General features: G+C 37.2%; 3 protein-coding genes and 1 long non-coding RNA gene across 6 annotated transcripts; 1 reads left to right on the top strand and 3 right to left on the bottom strand.

The window, feature by feature from the left end:
* On the bottom strand, positions 1-5,155 carry LOC115433995 (neuropeptide Y receptor type 4-like). Its single transcript, XM_030155637.1, has 2 exons — positions 4,979-5,155; positions 1-2,129 (listed from the first exon to the last, which is right to left on the bottom strand). Exon 2 carries the CDS (start codon positions 2,061-2,063, stop codon positions 711-713), a length of 1,353 nt encoding a protein of 450 aa, XP_030011497.1. The 5' UTR covers positions 2,064-2,129; positions 4,979-5,155; the 3' UTR covers positions 1-710.
* Positions 5,156-5,340: 185 nt separating this feature from the next.
* LOC115433997 (beta-microseminoprotein) lies at positions 5,341-7,844 on the bottom strand. Its single transcript, XM_030155642.1, has 4 exons — positions 7,640-7,844; positions 6,633-6,738; positions 6,212-6,314; positions 5,341-5,604 (listed from the first exon to the last, which is right to left on the bottom strand). The coding sequence occupies exons 1-4, from the start codon at positions 7,640-7,642 to the stop codon at positions 5,484-5,486; spliced, it is 333 nt and encodes a 110-aa protein (XP_030011502.1). The 5' UTR covers positions 7,643-7,844; the 3' UTR covers positions 5,341-5,483.
* Positions 7,845-7,950: 106 nt separating this feature from the next.
* LOC115433996 (sphingomyelin synthase-related protein 1-like) lies at positions 7,951-16,119 on the bottom strand. Of its 3 annotated transcripts, none has more exons than XM_030155639.1 (6): positions 16,008-16,119; positions 11,377-12,003; positions 11,125-11,220; positions 10,854-10,971; positions 10,548-10,698; positions 7,951-9,491 (listed from the first exon to the last, which is right to left on the bottom strand). In XM_030155639.1, the coding sequence occupies exons 1-6, from the start codon at positions 16,016-16,018 to the stop codon at positions 9,187-9,189; spliced, it is 1,308 nt and encodes a 435-aa protein (XP_030011499.1). In that variant the 5' UTR covers positions 16,019-16,119; the 3' UTR covers positions 7,951-9,186. The 3 variants fall into 3 exon arrangements, with proteins under 3 accessions (XP_030011499.1, XP_030011500.1, XP_030011501.1); XM_030155640.1 differs by lacking the exon at positions 16,008-16,119 and adding an exon at positions 15,513-15,629; XM_030155641.1 differs by lacking the exon at positions 16,008-16,119 and adding an exon at positions 14,198-14,627.
* LOC115433998 (uncharacterized) lies at positions 15,695-16,208 on the top strand. Its single transcript, XR_003937456.1, has 2 exons — positions 15,695-15,863; positions 16,013-16,208. It is a non-coding gene; the product is annotated as an uncharacterized LOC115433998 (long non-coding RNA).
* The last annotated feature ends 2,577 nt before the right edge of the window (positions 16,209-18,785 follow it).

Raw genomic sequence — 18,785 nt, 5'->3', positions numbered from 1 at the left:
TATTAAAATTATATGAGCCACACTAACCACAAAACACTGTTTGTCTTCACTTTAAAAATCCACACATCATTGTCACAGCACAAAGCCAAAAATACAAAAGTTGTACAAAGCATAAGAAATACAACAACTATAGTCCTCTTTTATTTTTTTTTAACATGTTTCTAAACGCAGTTGTTTGACTTTTCAGTAGAATACACAGATCAATGACAAATTACAAATAAACCAGCATTGACACTTTGTGAGCAATATAGGTTGTTATCTCTAAAAGAAAGATAAACATTATTCCTCATTTTATCACCACTCCAAAGGCTGGCGCTGCATTCAACAAGGTTGTAACTTACAGCATGTGTTCCTTACAAAACCTTCAGTAAACCCTTTGACCTTTTTATGAAACATCTGTATTTGTCAAGTTTCTCCTCTTATTAAGATACATTATTCAATTTTCTTTGTTAGCATTGTTTAAAAAGATGATAAACACCTTGTCATCTCAAATGACACTTTTTAGTGTAAGATTTGTTTTACATCAACGCACTCCAGAAATAAGAAATAGCATAAACCAAGTACACTGTACTGACTTTAAACCACAGGGAAATAAGTTGCACTTTAAACCACTCTTTACAAATCATTGTAGTCATACATTTTTTTTTTCCCAGACATTTGTCCTACAGTTTTACAGTTTATGTGACATCTTACAGCAATGATTAATTCAGTTATACACAGTTGCTTCTGTAATTGATAGGCACAGAGGTGCGAGACATTTCCAAATGCACAGTAGACACGGGAAAATGGTCACACTCCTCTTCCACAGGGCGGCAGCGGCAGTGCAGGATTATTTCTCTCACCTCCTGGCGGAAGTTGGAGTTGAGGAAGCCGTAGATGATGGGGTTGATGCAGGTGGAGGACATGGCCAGCAGGTGGCAGAGGGAGAACAAAAGGTTGTGATGACACACAGGCAGAGCCTCCTGCTTCCAGTCCGACACTACGTTGAAGATAGTGAGTGGCAGCCAGCAAAGGGCAAAAGCTGTAATAAGGGCAACCAGCATGATGTTGATCCGGCGACTGTGGGTCATACGCTGGCTCTCTGGGGTTCTGGCACGGTCCAGCATGTCTTTACGGTGGCGCAGGCGCACAAACACTCTGACATAACATAGTAGGACCAGTAAGAGAGGACCACAGTACTGAAACAGCAAGAGCCATGTGGTATAAGCAAGCCTCTGTTGCTGGGATGGCCAATGCTCCAAACAGGCCTCCATGTGGGGAGTGGTAGAAATATAGGAAAAAATAGTGCGGTATGAATTTGGTAGCACAGATGAGTTTTTGTGAGTGTAGAAAACAGGTTGTGGTGTAGATGCATTCAGATACGTCTGTGGATATACTGGGTCGTCAGGTACAGACTGTGGCAGGGGTACAGCGGCATATGGCTCATTTGTGAGAAGCTGAAAGGCCAAGAAAGGTGAGGAGGTGAAACAGGCCAGAATCCAGATGATAATAACTGCTGTATAGGCCTGAGAAATGCTTGGTTTCCATCCAGAGGGGTTAATAATGAGCTGATGTCTTTCCAGAGCGATAAACACTAGTGACAGCACAGAAACGGTCACAGATGCACACTGGATGAATGGCACCAGGCGACATAACAGTGAACCAAACACCCAGTGGTCCATCAGTGTGTAGATGACAGTGAAGGGGAGACAGAAGACACACACCAGAATGTCAGAGAATGACAGGTTGCAGATGAAAATGCTGGTGACATTGACTTTCTCTCTGCAACGGGCAATGATGCAAATGAGGCTGATGTTCCCCACCACCCCCAGCACCATTGTGATGCTGTACCACACAACTAGACATGCTGTGAGGACAGGAGACATATGGCATTGCTCAACTTGCCCGAGAACAGAAAGGTCTGCGAGGATCTGGGTCTCATTTGTTGACCACACCTGCTCAGACTCACGACTGGGTCTTGCTTCTGCCCATGGTAGGGAGTGCGGAGATGTGCTGCTGTTGAAGGCCAGAGGCAGAGCTGTCATCGACGCAGAAGACCGGTTTGTGTTGCCACTTAAGGACATTTCACCAGGGCTTTAGTGTGACCAGCCCCCGAGATCAAACTGTCCATCGCATATCCATGAAAACATCTGAGACAAAGGCAGAGAGAGCACAAAACAAGAAAAAAGTAGTCACTATTCACTTGCAAATTAGGTCTCAAGTACACGTCATGCTTCTCTTTTGAGAGAATCATAGAGGGAATGCTGATGAGGCAAATTATTTACAATAAACCCCATGAGCTAGAAAGAAAAAAAAATCATTACAAAACATACTCTTTTGCTGAATTTTCCAATTGTAGATGCTCTAAACTGAGTTTTTGAGTTAATTGTCTGGAAAACATGCTTATCAGTATATAGAATCATCACATGGAGTGGTGTGGTAAAAGAGATAGTTAATGGCACTTCAGTTCAACACCTATTTCAGGTGAGCTTTGTTGCATGCTTTTCACTGTTTTTCTAGGCTTCTTTCCTGTATTTTCTCTACTGTTAACGAATAAATGTGGCACAAAATGCGCAAAATGTGAAATATGTAAACTATAGGAGAAGCTTTAGCTGCTTTGTATGGCTTTCAGAAAGAAGAGACACATCAAATATGATCAAAATGAGCACAAGGATATCTTTTATGTAATTGTGATGTTTTTTCCACAAAGCATACAATGCATTTTTTCCCCGGAGCATAACAAGAATGCCGTTTAATATTTTTCCAAGGCTGCAATTTATTGGTCATGTGTTGGACAGGTTCTTTTTGCTCTTTAGCAACTTGTAGAAATCCCCAAAACACAATCATTTTGTATGTGAGCAGAACTGGAAAACCATTTAGTATTTTTTCTTCAGTTATGATCATTTAGGTGCAGCCTTTGGTTGCTTGATATATTGTCTTTCTGTTTTGACTACTGTATGTTGTTGACTGATTTGAGGTGCCATTTTCTGATGCTACTTGAGTCTCAACTCTTCTGCTGTGAGTGTGTTCATTTAGTGAAACTACGCTAAGATCAGCAACAAGTACCACTTTACAATTTTGCGGGGGCGAGGAAAATATTCCATCCACTGATAGCTTTTGTTTTATGAAACCAAAGTAGCTTCAGAACCTAATATTACCAAGTAGTCTCTTTCCCTTTTTGTTTACTCATTTTAAGATTTCACAATTTGCCAGTTATCATCTCACAGATGAGCCCTCTAGTCAGGTTTCAAGAATGACCATAAAATCCTAATGACAATTAAATTGCATACATTTTTATCAGAGGAGTATTTCTTCAGTACACAATTAAAGATGCTGGCAGATTTAAGTGAAAGGTCATGACATTGGGAGAATCCTAAAAATGGATTCCAGCTCTCTCCCCTGAAACCTCAGCCATGTGAGGTGAAAAGCAACATTGCGAAGAAAATGAGCCTGTCATTTTCCATTAATGGCATACACACTTAGCTATCAGTCACTTCACAGTGCATCATTACTAACCTACTCTGTCAGTGTGTTGAGTGAGCTTCAGGCAGAGTGGCACAGCATTGATCATCCTTTGTTCATGGAGAAAAGTGTAATGTCACCAGTAAGCTGATGGAACAGACAGCTGGTGTACACTGGGAAACCATAAACTCCGGCAGGAAAAAATTTCCAATTGAGATGAAAATTCAGGACACATGTCCAGAAAGTAAAGCATAGATCTTCACAGTGTGAGGAACAATGTGACCTGACACAGCTCTTTCCATCACATTCTCACAAAGGCCATTTCATCTTTGTGTGTTAGAGCAGTGAATGTATACTTTGATGGAACCAAACAGAAGAATGGCTCAATGTTGTTTTGCTTGGACCTGATCAGGTTTTGTGTATTCTGAATGCAGTTATGTTATGCAAGGGCAAGATTCATTCATTCACCTCTTTCTCTGCAGAGGATTTGCAAACAAATCAATTCTAAAACTTTGCTGTAATTTCAATGTGTTTTTACTCAGAAATGACTGCTAAGGGATGGCCAAGCGATGCCAAAAAAAAGCTCTTATAAATTCATTATTATGTACAGCTGTGTGACAAATTAAAGGAAAAATGTGACAGGAGCAGTCTCTTCCCTCTCCATACAGCACAAGGGCTCTCTGATAGTATGAATATGATGCAAATCATATGCTATGGCCTTTACACTCAGTATATAAGAACCCCAACTGAGCATCTTCAGGAAATTCTGAAGATGGTGCATTTCACCAATATCATCAAAACACAAAATGAGGACTGAGTTGTATTTAAATGTGGTTTTTAATAGCAGTTCTGTAAAGTGCATTTCAAACAAAATTCCTCTTTTATGTATTATGTGTAATAGAGAAGCAAAAAGAAATGCTCTTGTATTCTCCACTGTGCAGTAACAGACCCACCTCCTTTCAAGATGTTTATTACTATCATTATTCTTATTGTTTTTGTTTGTTCATATGCACATATTATAATATCCAGGAGACTACAGAAATTGGCACAACTGGAAAATACAAAACAGTGATTTCTCTGCCTCCCATCTTTTCTCTTGCATGAGGAGGATAAGCAGCAGGCATTGGAACTGAAATAATTACCCCTGCCACATTATTTGCTGCTGGGGTTAATGTTGCACGTTACTTTCCAAAACATTCTCACAAACACTACTGCCCTGTTTTGTTTTTTTAATTTCTCATACTACATTTCATTCAGTACACAGGACATTGATAAAGAGGCACATTTGTCTCTGATAAATGGTGATGCACACCCCCACAACAAAATGCTTTCTGTCGGGTGTCATCTGTTGTGAGAATGTTAAAAATTTGCATTGGTAGATACAGATATTACATTCTCTTGCATATGCCTAAACAGGGAGACTGTGTGGAGACAACACACCATAAATGCATTATTTGAAAATATTTTTGCACTTTCATAGATGAAAATTATTGTAATGTGTGATAGAGAGAATAATATTAAAAATCAAAGCACTCACATGATGGATTTGCTGAGCAGAGATTATCTGAGATGCCAAGATGACAGAGAGGAAACGATGCTCTGAACAAGTGTGCATCCACAGAGATAAGAGTTAGAAAAGAAGGTGAACATCATAGCGAGCAGAGCGTTTCTGTGTGAGAAAGCAGTGAGGGGGAGTGTGGTTATTATTGGGCTGTCGGAGCCCTTTGGGTGGCAGAGCTCCTCAGACCACCGAGCTCTGCTGTCACACAGTGGTGAATTTATTCAATTACACCTTGAAAATGACACCTGTTGTAGCTTACAGAGATGAAGATAAGGACAGGTGGGACAGCAGTGTTGGGTTATTATAGGGTTAGCTAATTAGATACAAAAACAAAGAGCAAGGCTGATTCATCTTGGTTTATTGGTTGTAATCTTTTTATGCACACATGATCAGCCATCAGATAAAACATGAAACATAAAAAGATTTCCAGTTTCAACTCTTTGGAGTTCACTCTGTAGAGCAGTTCTATGAGGTTGAACTCTTATGTAGGACTGCACTCTTTTGTCTTGTCAGACTTCAGCACCATCTTGGCAGAGCAGGCCTTTTTATCCACAATCAGCTCACATTCCTCAGGAATTTCCACAGTGTTTGGTTCAGGCACCCTGGATGACATTATAGAAGAAAGTTACTGCATGTTCAAATAAATAAATAAATAAATAAATAAATAACCTCCTGAGACCCAGCAATGCATTTTTGTCCTCTGTAAGGGACAAGAGTTTCACAGCTTTACTTACAAAAATAAATAAATAAATAAATAAAAATAAAAAAGCACTATCCACTGCAAAAGACATTCCATAAAAAAAAAAAAAAAAAAGACAAAACTGTTGCATCATGCTGTTTCAAATCAAGACGATTGTTTAAAGAAAAACCAAACTTTTACTTTTCTGGGTCTCAGGAGGGTATGGATATGTACAAAGATTAGAGCACATGAAATAAAATGGAAAATGTGTTCCTAGTTTCAATTTCAACTTATTTATTTGAATGGGACAGTGAGCATTAATGAACAAACATGTGTTCACATGAATGTGAACACTCCAGATTTTAGCCAATGGATAGTTTCTATCAGTTGTCCCACAGGAAATGTTCCATAAAAAAACAGTAAAAGTACAAGCAACTATAAAATTCTATACAATCGCCAGATATTTCAACCATGCACATGCAATACTTTGTACATTTGCATTGTAAATAAATAAAACAATGAAAACCTACTTGCTGCAGCAGCTCATGCCGTTGGTGCTACAGGAGCACTCCATGCAGTCTTTCTCCCATGTAGAGTCAAACTCATGTTGTTGTCCATCATCATCCACACACCCTACATGTAAAGAAACAAAATACACACTTCAGTGGAACTCTTGACCCACTCATTAGGCTTTGTTAAGTTTGTGGCAGTGACTAATTGTGTGTGATGTGTGCATAGGTGTGGTTATGAAAAGTTCTGTGTCATTTGGCAGGTGTTAACCAAACACACAGCAAGTGGATGAGAGATTCAACTGGAACATTCACAGAGATAAAGGAACTAATTTATCCAACTTTTGTCAAACAAAGCAGACAGAAGTTTTCATTTCACCAAATCTAGCGCAGGGCTGTTAGAGTGTAGCTTTAACCTGCATCTGAAATAATCCTTGATTACCTTTTGGTGGGTTGTTCGGGTCTTTGACAACTAATTCTCGGGTGGTGCACTGAGAGTGACAGAGGACGACAAGTCCCAGCAGACAAACAAACACACGGAGAGAAGCCTGAAGAGAGAAGTATATAGACATATGGCTATACTGTACATGTTTTAGTATCTGTAACATCCTTTTATGGGCTGATGAATATCAAGAAGAAATAGGTGTTTTAATTGTGTTTTCAGTGTCATTATAATAAACAACAGTAAACATGAGTCCATCCTGCGACATGGAAGATTTAAAATGATAAATTATAAGGTGATTACAAATATTAAGCAACACTATACAAGGAGTCTAAAAGAATTCAGTGTATGCAATGCAAATACTGTACATTTAGCATTGTAAATATACAAAACTAGAATGCAGTTGAGTCTGTAGAAGGTATTTGTACTGATCAATACAGTTTACCTGCAATCTGACTGGATGTTATGAGCGGGGTAGTGAGCCGAGATATACTCTGTATATGCCTTTAAAGTTATTTATGGTAGAGCTGCAATGACTAATCTATTAATTAATTAATTGTCAAGTACTAAAAAAAATTCCCAAACTTTGTCATTCTTGCCTCTTTCATTTGAACTTGTTCTTTCTTTCCTTCTCTTTCGTAGTAAACTGATAAAACAAGATGTTTATGGATTTAATCTCTGGCTTTCTGGAATGTTGATCAATATACTGTATTTCACCATTTTCTGATATTCTGTGGATCAAACAATGATCAGATGAGAAAATATACATTGTCAATGAAAATTATTTAAAAAGTAGTCATAAAGTTATATCTGCACTATAAGATTGCTTAAAAGTACCAAAAATAACATCTGAGCGTAGATTTACAGTATTTTAAAGTTCAGGTTTATATCCCATAACAGAACCAAAGCCAAATATTATAAAAGTAATGTTCCTACAACTATAAACAGTGGCTACAAATCTTCAAGACATTTAGATCTGTCCAAAATGTGAGGCGTGAAATACTTACCATCCTCAGACGTGATGTGACCTGAGCACCAGGAGGTTGGCGTGTGTGACAGTTCTCTAATGAAGCCTTTTATATCTGTGTAGTGTATAGAGTGTGTACTCTGCATATCTCTATTGATTACAATAGATGTGGCAGTTATCAAAGTATTTGCTTTAAGGTGTGGTTGTAAAGAAATGTTGATTTTGCAAAAGCAATCCTCCCTGAATCATAACATTTTTATGTATGATAGATAACGTATGAAGAAGCTGGAATTAAAGCTGCACTTTCATTTAGCAAGAAATGCTTTAATAAAAAAGTGATCATGAAAATGGTTCTGGTTTAATGTAAACTTTTAATGCTGAGCCATAGGCAGAGATAGATCACTTGCATTGCAAATAAAGCATCAAAATACAAAAAAAAAAAAAAAAAAAAAAGTAAAAAAAAAAAATACATGGTCTAGATCAGACTTTACAAGTAAACCATATGTATTTGAAGCTTTGTCATCTCAATGTTTTTGAAATAATGAAAAAATCTGACAGTAAAGCTCCAAACATAAATACCTATGCTCATGACATAGTTAAGAGTTCATAAAAAGATAGTACCAGATTAGACTGAATCATGGTAAAATCAGATAGAATCACCAAAGTGTCATTATACTGAGGTCTGATTGGCAAAATGGAACATGGTGCAATTATTTTACTGTAGGAAATCCAGACCTCCCAAAAAAACAAAAAATTAAAAACAAATAAACTCCTTTGGTAGTAGTTTGAGGTGTCAAATAACCCTGTAAAGCAAAACATTTCAACCAACCAGTGGACTGTGTTTTATAACTACACAAGTAAGGCCTTTTCAGTTTATTATAATACTGAGTGAGATGAACAACCTTAACCACTAACAAACCTTTAACATCACCAATGTGGGAAATGAATGATAGAGACACTAATTAAAGGCAAAAGTCTGAACTTGTTTAACACTGTCCTGAAAATACATTATACCTGCAGTTTAGGCCACAAAATAAACTTCTTTACTTTGGTTTGGCAGTGTTAGTTTAGTTTAGTACAAAGACTGGAAGCAGAGGATAACAGGTAGCATGGCTTACTACAAAAATAACCAAATCCACCCAGTTACGAAACCATAAGCCTATTCAAATACTGTGGTTTCACCCAGAACGTGTCAGCCTATTTCTGGGCAGGAGCTGTAACTTTGCACCTTTCTGAATTATTATTTTTACGGCTTATGCAAATATCTTAGCTTGTCATAAAGATATAGCAAGCTATTAATATGCCTCAGAACAGAAGGCAGATCCAGCCTTTATGCCAAACTACACTTACCATCTCCTTCCTATAGCCTGAAAGTGTTGATCTTCTCATCCAACTCTCAGATAACAAATAACTAAGAGCATATTTCAAAATGCCAAACTGCTCCTTATATAAATATAACACTTGACAAAATAAAGATCATCCAACCATAAAAATGATGGGAACAAATTCCCAAAGAACATTCATAACCAGGAGAAAAAGCAGCATCTCAGGTAAAAAGTTCCTCAATCAGAATACCAGTCCTACTCCTTATCCAATCAGAGATTTCATGAAGGCTGGTTTGTTGAAGGGCCAGTGGTACTGATTGGGGACCGGTCCGTTCACGTTGCATTCGAAGAAGGAGAACATGGGGAACCAAATGCGTGCCCTCCGGCTCTGCTGATAGGCACGTGTGTTGGCTAAAGTATGGTAGTAGAGGAAGAGGCGGGTGGTAATGTAGAAGGCGATGAACACGTCGATGGAGTAGTGCTCATGAGCCGCCAGGATGAAGAAAATACCAAACAGGTTTAACACCCAGGAGATGGTGTGAATAAGATTCCAAGTCCGGGGAGTGTCTGCAATTAAAAGGAATCCATTTTATTTTTATTATTTATTTTCTATAGGTACTTTCTGCCACTGGGGGTCTCCTAATCAAAAGAACAGAATGCAATGATTTGCAAAATTTCTAGGGGAGCATTATTCTGAAATTGTTCCATAATCTGTAGATGCAGGTTTTCTCAGAGTGGTCAACTTTATTCTGGGAGACTCTGCCTCTAAATTGGAACATTGTTGGAAACATTTGATGCAAGTACAGAAGTCAGTAAAATGCATAACATAGGGCCAGTTGTTACTAGAGCGATTAATTTAGCACTGTTTATATGTTAATAGCTTTAAGGACATGGCTAGCATTCATTTGGATTTTTATATTGACAGGAAAAATAAAAAAGATCAGCAACTGACACTAATAACAAGTGGTGACCCAAATGCCAAATGTTACACATAAAATGCAGACATCTTTAGCATTTCGCAAGCCATTACCAAACTAAATAATACATTAAAAACATGAGGCCAGTGCAACAATCTGGGACTATTTTTATGCAGGAATGTCTTATTTTATGATCACTGCATATTTTCAGGCACTACCTGTTTGCATGCATGTGTGTAGTGTGGGTGTGGAGTATGAATGGAATATAATTCCTTCTTTAGTATTTATTGCTCTTATACTTTTTCATGGGTCCCTTTTTTACCTTGTGCTTAAAAATTTTGTTGTATTTATTTGTAATGACAATAAAAGGAATCTAATCTAATCTAATTTAATTTAATTTAATCTAATCTAATCTAATCATTTTATCCTATACAAACTAAAATGTAGTACTTATCTTTCACCAGAAAGAATCAGCACACATACAGCTTTGAAAAAAATTATTACACAACTTATAATAATATAACTACCCTTCCCACTGTTAAGAGATTTAGAGTCAGCCAAAATTGCTGTTTATAACAACCTCCAGAGTAAAAAGCAGCCCAACTCTACCATGATGCACAAAACATTTCAACACAATTTAACAGTGAGCTAATAATTATTTTCTAAAATGGATTCTACTTGTGTTGCATCATGTAGTATAACTTACATTCAGTCACAAAAAAGTTGAGCAGTGTGATGACCACTGTGTGTCCACTGAACATGTAGTCCCCACAGGTTTGAACACCAGTCAGAGTCATTCCAAACCCACTCCAGATAGCCAGTGCCCTCTGTATCTTCCCCCAGGTATCACCGTACGTCTATGGGAAGAAAAGACACCAGTTATCATAACATTAGTCATTTATCACTGCAGTAACGCTGACTCGGGGACAAACCGTTACAGTGTCAGCAGCAGCACGTATTATCAATATCTGCGCACATGAAAACTGCAAACATTATCTAATCTCATTCCCACCTTACTGGCACATTTTAGATGCTGCCCAGGCACAGAGAGGGAGGTGACAAACATAGTACAGCAGCGTAGCAAAAATACAGTTCCCATCAAAGAACAGAGTCGCCTGAGGAGAATGGACCTGAAACACATTGAAAAACAACATGGTTTAAAGTGTAAGTACAATCACATTTATTTACTGCAATTTATTTTATAAGTCAATATATTTCCTGAGAAGTGTGGTCAGGTACACTTCTACAGTAGACTCACAAGAGTATTATGGAATCTTTTGTACCTGTGTTTATGCAGGAGCAGGATTAACAAGAACATGTAGCACAGGATGACACCACATGCTTCTGCCATTGCAAAAGCCCAGGGGATTCTGGGAACACTGTCAATGAACAAAAACATCCATATCTGGTTATAGATTAGATAGGAGGACAGGGAACACATTATGGGGTAGGAGTAGTTGCTCAATATTCACGTTTCTGTTTATTCATGCAAAATACTTTCTGGCAATAAAGATAGTTACATATAAACTGTATACCTGTCTAGGAATATATCAGGCAGTGGTGGATAAGTCCTCATGTCCGGGACACGCTCATGTACGATGACCATGACAAAGGATGTGAATCCAAACACAAAAAACACATATACAGAACTGATGACTGTCTTCCACACCTCAGGGTCCAGTCTCCCAGCCAGGTTCTGCCTACACCTCCCATTGGAGTGTGAATGACACAGCACCGCTCCCGAGCTATATCTAGATCTATCGGTGTTCCTCAGGCGCAGCTCAGTCCCATTGCACAGCTGATTACCTCTTTCGTACCTCCTGTCAGCACCATCACAGCTCCATTCAAGATCTGCAGGACCCACTGGGACTCCGGCAGTAAGACTGTCTGTGGAATGGAGGCCCAGCTCCTCCAGCTGAGCTTGGTTTTGTCTCTGGAGCCGGCGGATAGCTAAAGCCAGCCTCTTGATGTCTCCCAGTACAGTGAGGCCAAGTGGTGGTCCACGCAGGTCAGCCTCAGTCAGAGCCAGCAGGCTGGGGCCGTCCAGGCGGTGCTGGCTGCAAAGCAGCTCCACATAGTCTCCAAAGCCTTCCTCCTGCAGCCACTGGGCCACCTGCTTACAGCTCCAGATGCTCACACTGTCCTCTGATGGCGCCATTCCACTGCAGAAAGACAGATACAGTTTCTTTTTCATATGAGGTCTTTTCATGCCAACTCTCCCAGAGTGAGAATGTTTCCTATTTCAAGTCATGAATTATTATTATTTTTTTTTTTTTTTAATTTTTGTGTAAACATACATTTAGATGAAGGGACCATATAGGTAAAAACCAAAATATAAGGTAAATGAATGTGAAAGTTAGACAATTTGAATTAAAACATCATTAGTATGTACATCTATTCTCATTGGTTGTTTATTAGTCACAGGATTAGGATATTATTTCAATGTCCAATAAAACCTAAGAATAATTTGCAGTAATAGCCTACTAAGTTTTGCTTTTTACATAAAGTGTTAATATGCTGTAGATTAGTTTTTTCACTTCATCCAGTTCATTTAATGAGAGAGTTGTTTTCTTCTTCTGTACTTTTTCCAAAAGAGGAGGGTCCCATGATCTCACTACCACAACAAATGTTGAAATGAACAATGACTGTATTCAGCTCGATACGTAGATGCAATACATTTTGTAATAATTTGTCAAGACCTGTTTTACGTGGCATCAATCCAGACTTGCTCTGCTGGTTTCCAACAGTACTGGTTGAAGATGTCAAAAATGAGTTCAGAAAATTTTCAAATTGTGAAATAATGTTATGTTAACTAATGATTAATACTGAGTCCAGACACATTGAATAAGATGACAGTATTTGCAACATCATGGAAACTTTCAGAACACAACACACAAAATATATGTTTTTGTCTACATGAGCTTAAGATGAAACTTTAACAGTGGTTTACACTACTAAAGCTATATATGTTAATGTATAATATCAACAAACAATAACAGAAAGTAACGCTGGTAAGTGCATCAATGTGCCATGTTAATCCACCTTCTTACTATTGGTTAGAAAACAGAAATCAATACAATTAATATTTTGTTCTCTGTAGAACAGAATAACCCACAAATCTATATTAAGGCTCAGCTAATATGGGCATGGATGAAATTTAAAGTGTTTGCATGATTTATCAACACACTCAGAGAAATATATTCAAGTACAAAATAAAAATACAGTAATATACCCCAAATCTACCACAATCTTAAAAAAGTAAAAAATAATACAGTAAAATTCTTAGTGATACTACCCAGCACTGACTTCCAGTTGTATTGTTTCATCTATTCTATACTTACATTGTAAGCGTTTCACTGATTCTTGATGCTTTTTATTGTCTTCATGTTTTGCTGGCTCACCATTGTTTCATCTCAGTTATTGTTGTAATTCCTTCATTTAATCAATAGATAAATTGTTCACTGAATCCCTTTTTGTTGCTTTCATTATCTTGAATGTGTCAATGTCAGTAAAGCCTGAGAGTTCAAGGTTGAATGAAATTCATTCAACCTTAAACACTGACAGATTCATTCATTCCTTTTCATTCATTCAATGAATGAAAAGGAATGAATACAAGAACATCTTTATGCTATTGTTAAATTCAAGACTAGAGATAAGTAGTACAAAGAAAATAATCATACATCCTACTGTATCTGATTGATCAAACCTTAAAATAATGACTCTTTCATTACCGTTTTCCAAGTACTTCCCTCTATTTCATCACAGTTCTGTCATGTTGCTTCAACGCAAACGTGACTGAAACTAAACTGCTAACACTGAATTTACAGATTAAAGATCACAACTATATTATATCTGACTATTTCAGAGCTTAAATAAAGTCAAAATGACGATAACAAATCCACACAGCTAATGTGGCTGGGCATGTGGTGTAATCATATTACTTATTTATTTCAGCACTGGTGCAAACCCATCAACAGATAGCCTCTTCTAAATGTGGTAGGAATGCTACTGACTAATCTAGATGCCACTCAGTTTGAGGTAATCTGCTGTTGGGCACCTTGTTTGTGCTCTTATTCGATGTGACCTACACAATGCAGACTACTTAGTGCTATGACATAATCTGAGTTTAGGTCAGTGGCTGTACAGTAAAGCAGTGGCCTACATCTTGAGTCTACACTGTCAACCTGATTCACAGACTGTAGATCTTCAGGTCACATGTCCATTCAAAACAAATAAACAGGAAATAAGAATTCAACGTGATACATGTAACTGAATCTATGGTAATTAGAAACACCCTAATTCTGTTAAGCCATCCTCTCCATTCCAACATAAAACACAAAACAGTAAGTCACCAACCAGGCAGAGTTAAACAAGCAGAGGTCTGGTCCAACATATGAGTGCTTCCTCTCCTACAGACTGACTCATGTAAAGATGAAACACACTCCTGTCCTCTCTTTTTCCTCCTACGTTGCCCTTTGACCTGCTGATAAGCGCACCACAGCGCAGCCCGCCCTGTTCCCGCTGCTGCTCCAAAGGTCTGACAAGCTCAGCCAACATGACTGTACTTATGCTAAGGGTTGAATGAAAGCTATAACTTACATACTGTTTCCACAAAGATGCAAAGTGAAAATGACCCCAGTTAAATTGGTAAAACATGATTACGGCTCAGTTTTAAGGCACATGTTTATTTAATACCACTAGATAAAGATGTTATAAAGCGTTCATATATAAATAAGTAACTGGTTTAGCTTTTACAGCACTGAAACTGTCATTTTATGGGCCTCATTTCCATTTATTTTACAACTGAACAAGTAGGTTAATTGAAAAGAGCTGACTTGTTTTATTTTCACTTATTCAGTCATTTATTTGGTTAGTTAGCAAACTACTTTATCAGTGCTGGACTTAGTTTTGAGGTTTAATTCTGATGAATTATTATAACCAGGCTTGGTAGCAGCCACTGTAAACCGGTCCTGAGTGCAGTTACAGCCTTCTGCATGACCGTTATGGTCTTAAAAGAACGAAGTCAAACTTTCCTTTCATGGTTAGTTCTTTCTCTATTACATTTTGGCCTGTGACAAGTATTACATAATTGCCATATCACAATTATCTGAGCTAACAGCAAGTATTTTGCAAAATCATAATAACTTTGCATTGACATGTGATAGTTGTACAGAATTTTCAGTATTGATAATTTCTTTGTACATTTCAGTTACTTCTATCACATCAAAAATTTAATTTATTTTTGTGTTCCAGTGTTCAATAAATGACTCGTCTTTATTATTTGATGTACAGTATGTGTATAAATAATGCATTGTTAGTCTTCTACTATACTAATGGCATACATGAACAGAAGATAACTATATACTTCATCACAGGTATTTCTATGAATGACAGGTTCATGATCAAGACAGCACTAATTACTACTCCTTTCCAAAAAAAAAAAAAAAAAAAAAAAAAATCACTACAGTATTATTTCTGTTAGAAAAAGAGGAAATCTGTCTATTTAGGTTAGTAATGAACACTACCAGCGACAAGCTAAATGTGGGTTGTCATTAATAATGTAGGTTCTGTGGTGGCTGGCTGCCAGTAAAGGATAACATTTACTATCAGATCCAGTTTATCAGCTGATTTTTGTTTAATATTTACGAGTTTAAAGCCTAGAATAACTCACCTGGGAGGCTGCAGTCAGTCCCCTCCACAGAGAAATAAGTTATTTTTAACTGGCCTCTAGATTTTACTGGCAACATCATGCAGCTTCTCTGGGCTGAGGCTTTACTTGGGGATTCATAAGTGCCATGTCAGCTTGTTTGGCTGGCTTACAGTGAGTCACACAACACTGACACACAGCTGAGAGAGAGAAAGCCCTGCAGTGTGTGTGAGACAAGAGACAATTTCACAAAGGGCTCTCAGTTATGGTCACCAGTAGGTACGATGTAACACCACACTGCTAGTTTTCAGCATGAAAATAACTTAACCCGTGAGCTGTAATCATGAGTTACAGTTCTTTTCGGATGAAGGAAAGGTAGAAAATCATTTTGACAACATAAACAAATCAGATGAGTCAACATCTATGACAAGAATAAACTTTTATGAAGTACACGCTTAGTTTAAGACGTACTTTATCAAGATTATCATAAACAGCAGCAACATCTAGTCTCTGTCTTACCGAAGATCCATTGTCAGTGCGCTGTCAGAGGGTGAAGGTGGGCTTTCAGTTCGCCTCTCATTTGGGAGGAATGAATCATTGCCAACATGTTTTTGACAGCTAGGCAACACCAAACAGGAAGACTCCAAACAAATAACACCAGTGAAGAAGAAGTGCTGCTGCCCCGCTGCTGACGAAACACTGCCACCTCCTGGACAACATTAGAACGGCTAAAATTTACTTAGGGCGTCAAATGAGTGGCAATTTTTGTCAAAAAAAAAAAAAAAAAAAAAAGTTGTAAGAAATGCATAGAACTGTGTTGAAATAATGCTAATACATTTGTGCACAGACTACTGATATTATTTGACAGAGGAAGCTATATTTTCACAAATATTGGATTTTGAATAGCACGTGTACAGGGTGGGGAAGCAAAATTTACAATGAACATTTAGTTGTTTTTTCTCAGCAGGCACTACGTCAATTGTTTTGAAACCAAACATTTATTGATGTCATAATCATACCTAACACTATTATCCATATCTTTTCAGAAACTTTTGCCCATATGAGTAATCAGGAAAGCAAACGTCAAAGAGTGTGTGATTTGCTGAATGCACTCGTCACACCAAAGGAGATTTCAAAAATAGTTGGAGTGTCCATAAAGACTGTTTATAATGGAAAGAAGAGAATGACTATGAGCAAAACTATTACGAGAAAGTCTGGAAGATACTATTAAAGAAGAATGGGAGAAGTTGTCACCCCAATATTTGAGGAACACTTGCGCAAGTTTCAGGAAGCATGTGAAGGCAGTTATTGAGAAAGAAGGAGGACACATAGAATAAAAACATTTTCTATTATGTAAATTTTCTTGTGGCAAATAAATTCTCATGACTTTCAATAAACTAATTGGTCATACACTGTCTTTCAATCCCTGCCTCAAAATATTGTAAATTTTGCTTCCCCACCCTGTATGTGAAAACTTTTGCTGGTGGACGGATGTGACATTACCCATGATGATCTGGTCAGTACCAGTACTTTATTAGTAATAAACTTATATACTTACTATTGCTAATTCTCCTCTTATTCATAAATGTTAGTATTGTGTATCTAAAACAATAACAGCTTAACAAAAACACAAAATGTGGCAGTGGACAGATGTGACATGGTTGTTACAGATCCCATCATACTGATGCTCGGCAGCCATGTCACCGTTTCCACAAATGATCCCTGTGCAAAAACTAGGATCATAATTATTTATTGTATAGTTTATCATCATACTAAAGAGTAAATAACAATATAGAATTGTTATTTCTTTATAAAAAATGCTTATGATTAGAAAACTGTTGATTTAAAAAGTGACGTGTGATGTGACGTGTGTTCTTAATGTATGTATTGCCGTAACATAAGCAGGATGGATCAGCACCATACTCCATATTGCAACCTGTAAAAATAAAACATGTGATATGTAGTATATAATCTTGTAAGAAAAATTGGGGAATCTAAAAGAATAGAATATTTGTTTTTCAGGTAAATTCAGTTAAAATATGACTTGGCCATTTGTGACATGAAAATATAGCATCAGTTGTGATGAAATTGGACATTTTCGACCTGAAAACATAGTTCATATGACCATCAACATGTTGCAACAGAACTGAAATCCTGTAAATTTGCATAACTTTCATTTGCCAACACAAAGTTCCTTTGGGGATTCACTTATATTGATTTCTTATGCACAAACACATAAATAAGACCTCTCAGCAAATTTTAGCCAAAAAAACCAAACCAAAACAAAACACTGTAGCACATGGGGACCCCTTTAAATAGTCATCATCCAATTGCCATGAGGCTATGTAAATGGACTTTTATATAATTCAACTAATTGAATTCTATTAAGGCCAAAACTATATTAAGGGAGCGGCCACTGTGTGGGCTTTGATTGACAGCTAGCATTAGCATAGCTGCTAAGACTCACACTTTGTTTTTTTTGTTTTTTTTGTTTTTTGTTTTTTTTACAGACTAAAAATTTTTTATTTTTTTTCCCTGAAAGGCAGGTCTGCCGTAGCTGTGTTTAAGAAATTACACTAACAAAACTGTCATATTCTGTCTTGAAGTTTACAGGTGTGGAATTGTAATAACTGAAGTAATTTAAGCTACATTAGCTGTTGTTAGCATAAACCCATATTCCTCCCAGCTTGACCACTTATCATAATGTCAAATAGTTATAGTTAGTTAATGAATATGCATTTCACACCTTTACGATACTGTTACCAAATACACAAAGTTATATGTTAACAATCATTAAGTAGCTGAAATTATTTAAAAGTGTTTAATATCACACAATTGATTGATGTAGTCATTTTCAGCAGGTTTTGGTTTCACTCCCATCCTCTTAATTGAAATATTGGTACTTGTTTCCAAAAAAAAAACCAAAACTCCAGGCTTCAAGACAGCAGAGGACAAACTAGAACCATTATGGAGGGTTTGTCAGCTATTTGTGTACAAGTTTGATTCAGAAAAGCTGTTCTTTTTGTACTTCCTCAATTAATCCATATGAATCTGCTGTTTATTTACTGTAATCATAGATTTAATCTGGTTTGTTGTTGGTGTTGTCATTAAAAATCCACCATGTAAGGTTTAGGAGGATTTCATTATTATGTTTTAGTGTAGACAAAAAAAGACTTGAACCTTTGAGTCAACATTAAAGTTCTGATGTTACTTGCAGCTGTTTCGCTGGAATTAAATGATGTAATATGAATACTGATGAAACTCTGGGCTTTTATTGTGAAAGGTAATAACAGAAAT

Source organism: Sphaeramia orbicularis, chromosome 15, assembly GCF_902148855.1.
Source record: "Sphaeramia orbicularis chromosome 15, fSphaOr1.1, whole genome shotgun sequence".
Classification (NCBI taxonomy): Eukaryota; Metazoa; Chordata; class Actinopteri; order Kurtiformes; family Apogonidae; genus Sphaeramia; species Sphaeramia orbicularis.
The sequence above is the reverse complement of the archived record's forward strand: the minus strand, read 5'-3'. Positions and strand labels throughout refer to the sequence as shown.

Excerpts from the sequence above, each read along its gene's own strand:
- LOC115433995 (XM_030155637.1), bottom strand. The coding sequence starts at position 2,063 with ATGTCCTTAAGTGGCAACACAAACCGGTCTTCTGCGTCGATGACAGCT.
- LOC115433997 (XM_030155642.1), bottom strand. Across the intron at positions 6,315-6,632 it reads CCCGAACAACCCACCAAAAG|GGTGTGTGGATGATGATGGA; the intron begins GTAATCAAGGAT and ends CTTTACATGTAG. Across the intron at positions 5,605-6,211 it reads GGCATGAGCTGCTGCAGCAA|GGTGCCTGAACCAAACACTG; the intron begins GTAGGTTTTCAT and ends AATGTCATCCAG.
- LOC115433996 (XM_030155639.1), bottom strand. Across the intron at positions 10,972-11,124 it reads CTGCTCCTGCATAAACACAG|GTCCATTCTCCTCAGGCGAC; the intron begins GTACAAAAGATT and ends AATGTGTTTCAG. Across the intron at positions 9,492-10,547 it reads CAACTTTTTTGTGACTGAAT|ACACTCCCCGGACTTGGAAT; the intron begins GTAAGTTATACT and ends TTTTAATTGCAG.